The following is a 12,034-nucleotide window of genomic DNA, read 5'->3' on the forward strand; positions in this document are numbered from 1 at the left end:
TTTAGCGGACATTTGACCTGAATTCCCCTTTCATTGTCAATGGCAAATCTTGAGACTTGTGGGGACAAAAGCTGTTTATAGAAGGGGCTAGCGCCCCTTAAAATAGAAATTTGCGCTAGAGTGACGGCACTCCTGTAAACAGTTGTCACTACTCACTAAAGACAGACAGACCGACAGCTATCTATGAAGCAAAAAAAATCACACCCGTGTGAACAGAGTGGTGCAGTGACGTCACACACTAACCATAGCAACCATGCTCACACGTACAGGTACCACACACGGGTACACGTACAGGTACACGGGTACAGACAAAGCTGGTTGTTGGAGTGGTTTGCACCACTCAACAAAGCTGGTTGTTGGAGTGGTTTGCACCACTCCAAAAAAGGAGGATTGTGGCGAAAAGAATGGTTGGTTGGCCTCACACCACAGACCAACCGATGGACATAATATCAGACTAAGAAGCTCATCTGAGACCATGTACTGTACATTGTGTACAACCCTATTTAAGCAATTTGTGTCACCAAGTACTGGTGTGGGCAGTGGGCCAAGTACTTATTATCAGACAGGTACAGTTTGTCCGTTTACTATAGAACTTACAGGGAGGGTTCTCTAACAACCAATCACACATTTGGGAGGAGGGCTAGCGGTAACTGTATATATATGGCATGTGATGAAACGTATAGCGTGTACAGGTTAAAGACCGTACAGGTTGTCTGGGCCAGCCAACATGACGACGTTGGGGAGTCTAATCGTTCTTGCCCTGTTTGTGGGCACAGCCTCTGCAACATCTGTGAGTCTACAGTAATATGTGCTGACTGTACCTTTTATTAATACATGTCACGTGTGTATGAAGTATATAACCCTCTTTTAATGTGATACACATGGAGTTTACTTTGGATGAAATGTACAAGTCAATAAAATAGTATAGAATTGACTGTGTGACAGTTGACAGCTGTGTAAGCGTAGAAGATAGCTGTCTGCCCGAAGATACCATGTTTTAGACATACTGTACAGTACATCAGTGAGAGCGGAACATTTACAAAGCAATGCTATTCTAGACATCATGATAAATAACATATTGAGGAAACGTTAGACATACTTGAAGTGGAGCATTCAGAATGTGTAGAAAGGCTTTTATAATAACATGTTAATTGAATGTGTAGCTAGGGACGGTGTACACAGAATCAGGTGCCGTGAGAGGGGATAACATTTTCCTTGGAATTGGTCGTCGTATGGACGTCTTCAAGGGAATTCCCTTCGCTGACATCCCTGGGAGGTTTGAGAAGCCTAGGCGTCACCCTGGCTGGGATGGTGAGAAACCAACATGAATGTCATGTCATTCCACACCATTTGTGGCTGCATTCTTTTATTATTCTATTATTTTATTTACCTCAAAGTGAAATCCCATATAGAAGATCTGATCCACAGTGACATGATGAAAGTGAAAGATAAGCGGCAGAATTCATTAGGAGTTTTGAAAGATTGTATGATTCCGTGTTGGTTGTTTGCCGTCACAGAATTAGATTTACTTGAGTTGGTAAAACATGTTTGTCTCCTGACCTCAGGCGTGATGAGGGCCATGGACTACAAGCCCAGATGTATGCAGTTGAATATGTTTCAGAGTGATACCCGTGGCAGCGAAGACTGTCTTTACCTGAACATCTGGGTTCCTCATGGCCGTAAAGGTATAACCTCTGTGGTTTTAACCCATTTTGACATGAGGACGAATGCCTTCTATTCTAATTCCTGACAGTTTTCTGAAAAACCCATGTTTCTGTGTCAGTCGTTTTCAAACATTTTCATGTCAAAGACCCCCAAAACTAGATGTATTTGGCCGTCGACCCCCATCTGAAAATATGTTGTTCCAGAGACCCCTCAGAAGCAAAGATTTGAGTTAAAACTCGCTCTGAAAGAATATATATTCAAAGATTTCAGGCACATTTTCACGAATTTTCAAAAATAGCAGACCTACAAGCTCGTAAGTGGCGCGCTATGAGCTTGTAGATCTGCTATTTTTCAATAGCTAAATTATAACATAATGTTTAAAACACCAAAAAAAAGGGGGGATAAAATTAAAAAACAGATAAAATAACAGATTATTATCGACAAACGATGCAGTCATACGATAAAGTTTAAGTTAAGGTTTTAGCAGTATAAATATAAACTCTACCTGAGTTCCCCTGACGTGCATCGCTCAAACACACATTCTCCTTCAGTTAGAATGTTCCCATTTGAATTGTCACTCCATGTGGAAATATTGCATTCCCTCTCTAAATGTTTTGTTCAAATGCTTTTGTCTTTAGTGTCCATTAACCTTCCAGTCATGGTCTGGATCTTTGGAGGAGGTTTTCTGGTTGGAGGTTCAATGGGGGCCAACATCCTGGACAACTATCTGTATGATGGAAAGGAGCTTGCAGACCGGGGAGAAGTTATCGTTGTGACCCTGGGATACCGTGTCGGAGCCCTGGGTTTCCTCAGCACCGGAGATGCAAGCATGCCAGGCAAGTATAATTAGCAAAGACATTATTGGCTGTAAAGGGTAAAAGGACTGCATTTATATAAAATATAAAGCATCTCTCCTCTTTCTAACTACTTCACAATGTATTTTACATTAACGCATTCACGCATTCACGCACCAACAGTGGGGGGGGGGGGGGGGGGGGGAATCCAAGCAAGGCAAAAGCCTGCTCATAGGGAGCAATTAGTGTCTTGCTCAAGGACACTTTGACACTCAGCCAGGGATCGAACCAAGAACCCTCAGATTCCAAGAGGGCCGCTCTACCTCTGCCATCACTGTATGTAAAAAAAAAAAATAGGTTATTATTGGTAACCAATTAAGTTGCGTTCTTGACAGGAAACTATGGTCTTTGGGACCAGCATGCTGCCATCTCCTGGGTAAAACGGAACATCCGCACCTTTGGTGGAAACCCTGACAACATCACCATTTTTGGAGAGTCTGCTGGAGGAGCGAGTGTGAGCTTCCAGGTACTGTAAGTGGCCGGTAATGTTGGCTTAACCACATGAACCCTCCTAGCCAGTGGTGGACAAAGCACTCAACCCCAGTACTTGAGTCAAAGTATAGACTTCCTCAGCACTCCTGACGATTGGGCTACAGAGGCCGAAACGTTGGGTATTTAATAAATAAATATTATGCCTGACTGTGTGTGTGTGTGTGTGTGTGTGTGTGTGTGTGTGTGTGTGTGTGTGTGTGTGTGTGTGTGTGTGCGTGTGCGTGTGCGTGTGCGTGCGTGTGCGTGTGCGTGCGTGCGTGCGTGCGTGCGTGCGTGCGTGCAACAGACTCTCTCCCCCCACAACAAAGGGTTATTCAAGAGAGCCATCTCCCAGAGTGGGACTGCTCTGTGCCCCTGGGCGCTCAACAGGAACCCTCGGGAGCTAGCAGAGGAGGTAACGTGTTGGATGATGAAATATACTGTATATTTAAAAAATCACACCCGTGTGAAGTGAGGGGTGCTCTTATCATCGTACATCGTCTCATTCCGGCCAATGAGAATTTGCGTCCTCATAATGTTTGTGTTTACACGGACACTCAAAATTGTCCATTCATTGTCAATGGGATTTAATGTTTGTGTAGGACAAAGTTTGTGTTGGCTAATACACCATAATGTGGACACGGGAGGGGCTATCGCCCGTCAAAACATTTATTAACATTAAGCCTACCATTAACCCTGCTTTTTGTCGTAGACATTTAAGGGCTCCATTTTCGTCACCGCTAAACCCCTTATCACTAAACTTCTTTGCCTTTTTTTTACTATTTTGAAAAACATTTTTGAACAGTTCAACTAGCCAATCTACATTGACACGTTGTGAGCTTGTAGACTGGCCATTTTAACTATTCAAAAATGTTTTGAAAAATAGTAAAAAAGGGCAAAGAAGTTTAGGGATAAGGGGTTTAGCGGTGACGAAAGTGGAGCCCTTAGTAAGTAGTAAGTATATAGAAAATGTCTGCACCTCCTTTTACTTTAACTTCTTCAGTGCCACCTGGTGGACACCAGTTTTGGTCCTGGGTGCCACTGTTCCCATTATAAATAAAAGAAAGAAAATGGAATTCTATTGTGTATGTAATGTGCATGTCATCACCTGCACACCAGATTAGAGGAATTTTCAAAATATGGATAAAAAAAAAGAATAATAAAAAATAAAAATAAAAAATCTCGACTTCTCGTCCCTGGCAATCAGTGCATGATTAGATTAATCTCGTCTTCTCGTTCCTGGCACTTAAACACCTTCAACTTCACTCTCCAGGTTGCTAGGAAGGTCAAGTGCCCCACTGACGATCAAATGGTAGCCTGTCTGAAAATGACAGACCCTGCGCTGCTTACACTGGCCGGTTCCATAGAGATGACTGGATCTCCTCAGAGTGAGTATTCCATCAAATTGCATCACATCTCTTTGCTATATCTGTAGGGAATTAGGATTCTATGCTGACTAGAATCCCATTTAAAACCCATTCTGGGCGGGAACCCCTTTTGGGGTTTTAACTAAGCATTACGTTATACTTTAGCTATTGAAAAATAGCAGATCTACAAGCTCATAGCGCGCCACCGAGTGGCGCGCTACGAGCTTGTAGGCCTGCTATTTTTGAAAAATCGTGAAAATGCGGCACAAATCTTTAAATATATATTCTTTCAGAAGACTTCCCGATGTCAGGCCTAAATGGGTTAACACTATGGTTAAATGCTGCATGCACTTCTGTCTTCAAAACAAATATGGTTCAGTGTGGAGCAACGTTGTTTCGTGTTACCTTCGTTCATCCTAAACAACAACATTCAATACAACAATATCGTTGTTATATCGAATATTGACATTGTTTGAGTGGTTTTTATGCAGTGCATACCTGTTATGACAGATCGCTGATTAGCTGCCTTTGATGTGTGTGTGTGTGTGTGTGTGTGTGTGTGTGTGTGTGTGTGTGTGTGTGTTCACCTTGTATGTACCTTGGAGGTGATGACTATTGGCTATCATGAATACATTACTAACTTTTGGATAGAAAAGGTCCATAACTTGAGAACAGATGTCCAGACATTCATTGGACCTTGTGGGATCAATAGGCTATGGCTAAGATACTGTACATGTACTGTACATGAACTAAGTCTTCAGAAGAAGATCCAGTAGGAACAAAATGTTGAAGCAATAAACAAGTGGAGCTGAGAAATAACTAGAGTTGCGGACTTCCTTTTCTAATGATTAATAGTCCCTCAAAGAGATGATTACATCGTGGATCTAAAAGGACAATACACAATGTAGACTGTAGAGCGTAAAACAAGAGATGTTGGTGCAGGCAGGGTTTGCTCTCCGGGATTTGTTTAATTTTAGGATGTTAATTTTAAGGTGTAAAAACGGTCATGGTTGTATTTACCTCCTCCAGACCCCCTTGTTTATAATCTGAAATTGACTCCTGTGATTGATGGGGACTTCATTCCTGATGAGCCTGAGAATCTTTTCGCCAACGCTGCTGACATCGACTACATGGCTGGTGCCAACGACATGGACGGACACGTCTTTACCGGCATCGACATCCCCGACATTAACAGTCACTTGGTTGAGACCAAACTGTGAGTATCAATGGCAGTATCAAAGACAGTTTGGCTTAAAGCTGCAATCAATACATTTTCATTTCTTAGCTGGGACTCAAACCTTGCATGGTCCTCCGCGAGTGCCAAGATGTCAATATCAAATGGCAATTTCTGAGCAAGTTTCTGCCCTGCTTGCTCAGGGAGAAATAGAATTCGGACCTTCAGGCAGTACCACTTGAAGGATCTAAATGTCTCAATAGTGATCTTAAAGGATGGATTGATGTCATTCCACATTTTGGGAAACGGTGATGGGAATGGTCTAGGCTAGTTGGAGTGGTGGTCAGCATATAGCAACCCGCGAGTAGCCGATTACAGTGTGCTAAATTGGGTTGGATCATATCCTGCAGATGCCATGCCCTTTGGCTGCCTGTAAGTCATCAGGGGGACAATGCAATGGATGCAAGCAGCAAGCAACCCAGGGTCAATGATGTGAGCGAAGACGTGGGGCATAGCGTGTGTAGCATGGCATTCTGGATCAGTTGATGGGGTATGATGAGAGAGCATGTGACAATTGCAGGCAGACCCGACCAGCATGGATCTGCCTGCAATTGTCAAACCTGGATTAGATATAACTGAGGCCTGCACAAGGAGATGAGCAGACTCCTCCTTGAAGGGACTGATCCTTCAGATTTTGTACGGTTACGGTACGTTTTCTTTCTTTCTTTTATTTGTCACATTGCAGGGAGGATGTGCAAAATCTCATTGCTTCTTATACCAAACAAGGGGGTAGGGCCGCCCAAGATGCAGCTTTTAATCTCTATACTTCCGCCTGGGGATCAAATCCTTCTAAGGAGACAGTCAAGAAAACCGCTGTGGCCATTGGAACTGACTACATCTTCCTGGTTCCTACCCAGGCTGCACTCTACTTGCATGCTGCCAACGCCAAGTGAGAGATTTATTGTATACTTAAATAATGTCTGCGCAGTAAAGTGTGTGTTCATTTAATTCTGGGAGAGTACAACTGCAAGGTCTGTTTGTTTGCATGTGTACACTCTCTGAGTACAAATGGATGAATTGACACTAATAAATGTACTGTGTAGTTAAGATTTATGTGCATGCGTTGTAAATGTCTAACCTTTTAGGCATGTTATTGTGCATAATAAACGATTGATTAATTACTGTACCAACTGCAAACATAATGTCAGGTCCACCAAAGGATATTAACTTCAGTATTTAATTTCAATGGAAGTTGCTCAGTGGCGTTTGAAGGACCCGGAACAACGCTTTACTTTTGCATTTTCTACTTTTGCATTTTCTTCTTTCTTGCATTTCCCCCACCAAAGTTTGGTGTCCAAAAAATTTCAAAAAATGTCAATGGACATGCCACCTTCTGGAAACCTGGGACTACAGTTATGCAGAGCCTATTGACCAGAAGCGTTAAGATCTCCGGTATTTCCTCTCGTAATGGAATAGGAAAATATTATAGTACGATTATAAAAATAAATAAAAATGTTGGACCTCCCTGACACCCTGTCTATATGGCCTGGTAGTATGAAGTATAAACTAGCCTCTAGTGCCTCTAGAACTTGCCTAACCACATTATTTTTTTAGCATGTTTTTGGTAAAGTGATAACTATATCCTTATTTACTTCTTGTCCCATCAAAGACGCGGTCTTACCTACTCCTACCTGTTCTCTGAGCCTAACCGCCTGGGTGGTCTGATTAAGCCCTTCCCAAGCTGGATGGGTGCGGACCATGCTGATGACCTGCAGTATGTGTTTGGAAAGCCTTTTAGCAGTCCCCTGGGCTACCGGCCCAGCCACCGTGATGTCTCTGGATACATCATCGCTTACTGGACCAACTTCGCCAAAACTGGGTATATCTACGACCACAGACATACAGTAGCCTACACACACTTTATGATCATCATTATAAAAGACTGGCTAATGACAGGTAACATCAACATTTACCTCCGGGGATCAACACAAGTATCTTATCTTAAACCAGTATCGTCATTTAGAGATAACACATTTAAGCTAGACATTCTTAGATTATGATAAAATTGTTCATTTATGGATATTGCAATTGCCATTTTAGCTTTTGTTACATCACACCAAATCTGACCGGATTCACGTCATCGTACACTTGTTCTCTTTACAATTCCAAACAAAACAGATTTTGAATGTATATTGAGAAAGTAGAAATGTAATCCATCAAATCCGTAATGCATTTGATTCATACGGTAGTATCGGAGCAGAGACGTCCGCTCTCTGAGCAAGCATACACGCCACGGCGTCCGCTCCCGAGACTACTCCCCCACCCTGAGTCTTCCCCATCCAATACTCATCCTCCCCTTTTTGTTCAATAAAAAAACGTTAAACTTTGAGCAGAAGGTGTGGTCTCTTACTAGTGAAATGACAGCTATATTCTCATGGGGGTATTTCTTCTTTGTTTTAGGGAACCCAACCATGGAGGGTCCAAGGTTCCTATCAGCTGGCCTCCATTCGACAACACTTACCATCAGTATGTGGAAATCAACTCCAGGATGAACCATAACTCAGTGAAACAGCTGCAGAGACTTCCTTATGTGCAATTCTGGGCCGATGAATTTCCCGACATGACGTCAACCTCTGAATAAGGAACGTATCTGCCTCGTTAACCCATTTAGGCCTGACCTCAAAATTAAAAAAAATCTTCTAAATCCTCCAGTTTTCTTTTTTTTGTCTAGATATTTTTTTTGCGGCTTACGCCTTTTATTGGTTTTTGAAGGGACAGACAGTAGGCTGACAGGAAACGGGAGAGAGATGGGGGAAGACATGCAGTAAAGGCCGTGTCGGGCTCGGGAGTCGAACCCGCGGCACACTGCGACTGGATTACCAGTCGGGTGCCCAGACGGTTACGCCACCGCCTGGGCCAAATCCTCCAGTTTTCTAAAATAAATATTTTCACGATTTTTCAAAAATAGCAGACCTACAAGCTCGTAGCGCGCCACTCGGTGGCGCGCTACGAGCTTGTAGATCTGCTATTTTTCAATAGCTAAATTATAACATAATGTTTAAAACACCAAAAGGGGTTAAGTTTCTACTTTACAGTAGGCCTATAGTACGACGGTGTTGCTTACCGAAACAAGCAACAAAATGTATATTTACAACAAATCCCTTTTCCTTATACATGGAGAGCATAATGAATTGTACTCATCATTATTATCACTGAAACAATAAATCCAAACAAATTAAACACAAGTCACCTGCTTTGTTACTTATTATCTGCTATTAAGCTATACTTGTGTGTGTGTGTGTGTGTGTGTGTGTGTGTGTGTGTGTGTGTGTGTGTGTGTGTGTGTGTGTGTGTGTGTGTGTGTGTGTGTGTGTGTGTGTGTGTGTGTGTGTGTGTGTGTGTGTGTCTACCACTTTAGTGCATGACACTGTCGTGTAATGAAGTATAAATGAAGAATTTGACTGAGCGTGATCCTCTGTATGTTCCAGAATTGTAATTCTATGCCTGTGTATCCATGCAGAATGGCATTTAGTAAAACAATAACCCTTTTTGAAACATTTTGGTGTTAGAACTACAGAAAAGCCACCTACTGTATAGAACCCAGATTCGGCACTAAATTCTTTTCGCTCCTATGCCACCAAAATGTGGAACGCCCTACCAACAGTCATTAAGACATGCAAATCCCTTGACTCTTTCAAAACCGCTCTCAAAGGGCACCTACGGATGGCTGCAATTCGAAACTGGCCCCCGTAAAATCTGAATCCCCCCCACCGCCCACCCCTTTTTCCCCTCATTGTATATGTTTCTTTTCCCTTTTTACCTCCTTTATGATGAATTCCTGTTCTTTGACTATATAGAAGTGTCTATTTGTACGTCTCTAAATGTTTTGATGAATTGAACAAGGTGGACCCTCTTGTAAACAAGTGTAATGCTTAATTGGGTCGTCCACTCACAGTTAACAGTCTTTGTATTGAGTTTGTGCTTGAAATGTACTGCTAATAAATATTTCAATCAATCAATCAGATAAAAGGTGGTTAAATGGCAAACAATTAAAGCCAATTGATGCACAGTACTGGTCAGATGTATTGGGGAGGGGCCTCCTGTAGGCACCTTACTCTTAGCCTGGCCCAGCCAGCGTGAAACCATAACACACACTCACACACACACACACACACACAACGCTCCAAGACAGTTCAAAGGAATTATAACACAATGGTTAGTTAAATAAAGTACAAAAATAAAAATCCCTGGAAGGTAACAGATTTTGACACCGTTTGCCATGTTGCCACTCTGTAATGTATATAGTTTGGCGATTGAACCCTTTCTACACGGTGTGTAGTACTGTATGCAAAATAATACCTAATGCAAAAATAATGTTTTTATTTGCTTCTGGGCCTTTATCTTATCTCTAACTTGGTTTTGTTGGTTCTTTTGAGAATCAGACCACCTGTTTCCAGGTGGACAGAGTCGAGGTTAGTGTGCTTTGAAAACTAAACTGACCAGTAGGGCTGGTCAGTTTAGAGATCAGTGGTCATTTAGGACAGGCTCTACAACAGCAATGTGAAGGCTGTCCTGCTGTATATGAGAATGGTTGACGTCTGCTCATATAAAATCTGCAACATATTTTTGCCAAATAAGATCTAAAATGAGGAACTGTAAGAGGACAGTCAACTTGCATACCGGTATGTCCTTTGAGATAAGAAACGCATGCTTGCAGGGTAAGATGGCTGGGTCATGTGTTGAAGATGCCCAATGAAAGGTTACCCAAAGTTGCCTTGAGATGGACCCAAAGTGGAAAAAGAAAGAGGGTAAGTAAAGTAAATAAGTTAATTTACCTCCAAAGATATAACAAACAGATAAGAATTAGAATAGTCTCTTTCCATGGTTACTGAGGTAGGATATAAGGACAGCTGGGTCCTTGTTCAGAGCTCTGATAGCCTGAGGGAAAACCTCTGTCTGAGACATGCCATTGTAAATTGTTGCCTTCGGATGGAAACCTTGTATGTCCAAATCCGTTACTTTTCTGGAAATGGAAAAAATGGATCCAATGTCGTTCTTATTAAGTCACAAGCAAAACCGTAGACAGACTTTCAACCACTTTCAACCAGGTGTACCCATGTTGGGAATGTCATGATACATATTGATATACTTTTTAATGTAAAAAGTATATAAATAAATGTTTTTGCACCACTGTCATACGAGAAAATAATAAAATGGGTCATTTGTTTATGACAAAGGAAAAAGGATGACATAGACACAAAGGTTTCTGCCCGGCAGATATTTCGGACCCCACTTTGAGAACCCCTGGTGTAGATTGTGTCCACAGTGTATGTGGGAGACTATAACGGAGTTGAAAGAGTGGTGACAGATGTTTGTGGGAAGCCGTGATCTGTCGCTTTGTTAAACCTTTAAGATTTAAGATTGATATTATCCCACAAATATTTAGATTTTGGTAATATTCATATTTAATTCATACCAATTTTAAAATTAAGTCTGCTAATATATTAAAGTCTAACTCATGTTGATTAGGTGATGTAATGGTGATGTAAAACAAACTGCCAACATAAACGCCATTAACAGTAAAGAGACAATGTGACGTAATGAGGCACATTATGACGTACATTTTCCCTTCATTGTCAATGTTCCAAAACAAACATTGAACTAAAGACATTAAACATTAAACATGTGTATAAGAGGGGCTAGCGCCCCTCAAAAATGTGTGTACATTTGTGTAGCTGGGGAGGGTGGAGACAGAGGGGTCTGGGTTCAGTTCAGGATCAGAGTATTCGCCCCGCTCCTCCATGATGTTTTCAAGGGAATTCTCTTTGCTGCTCCACCCACAAAGGAGTTTTCAAAGATGGTGGGAAGATGTCTGCCTGTCTGTTGCGAGAGATTTTAGTGAACAGTTGATCTCTTTTGTATAGTGTACAGTAGATGTCATCCCACTCAAGCCTTTTTATAAGGGCATCCTTATGTTGCAGATTCTTTGGGATAGTGTTGACTATAGAGCATCGCAGTCCCGCCCCCTCGAGAGACCCGGAAAAGAATTCTCCATTAATTTTCCTCATAGACTTTTCAAAAAGTATTTATATAAAGATGTTTACGCCGCGGACAAAGCCAACTCGAGTTGTGATAAATCATGACAATAAACACAATGTTTTGGGTTGATCAAATAATAGGCCTATCTCACAGCCCGCTTTCCACGCCCACTTCCGGTAAATAGTGGTGTCTTTAACATTAGCATTTACACGTTTTTTTCTCTGGAGAATCTAAGTACATTTTCTAATGTAAAAATGTGACAGACCAATATTATTATGAAGCAAACAAGATGGTAAATCAGCTCGAACAGATAGAACAAACCTTACTTTGAGAAAACAAAAGTTGTAGACCTCTTAAATTACCTCTGTTAACATGTAGCGTCTATGGAGTGACGTCACGCTATCACCACTAACCCCGAAAGGGGGCGTATTAAGGGGGGCGGGGAAATTCTGTGAGATAGGCTT

General features: G+C 41.8%; 1 protein-coding gene across 1 annotated transcript; it reads left to right on the forward strand.

The window, feature by feature from the left end:
• Positions 1-727: 727 nt before the first annotated feature.
• On the forward strand, positions 728-8,172 carry LOC306939372 (bile salt-activated lipase-like; the record flags this gene model as incomplete). Its single annotated transcript, XM_079523959.1, has 11 exons — positions 728-790; positions 1,164-1,311; positions 1,566-1,685; positions 2,304-2,501; positions 2,855-2,985; positions 3,298-3,405; positions 4,264-4,378; positions 5,387-5,573; positions 6,277-6,480; positions 7,201-7,410; positions 7,992-8,172. 11 exons carry the CDS (start codon positions 728-730, stop codon positions 8,170-8,172), a joined length of 1,665 nt encoding a protein of 554 aa, XP_079380085.1.
• Positions 8,173-12,034: the final 3,862 nt, after the last annotated feature.

This window comes from Electrona antarctica, assembly GCF_951216825.1.
Source record: "Electrona antarctica genome assembly, chromosome: 16".
Lineage (NCBI taxonomy): Eukaryota > Metazoa > Chordata > Actinopteri > Myctophiformes > Myctophidae > Electrona > Electrona antarctica.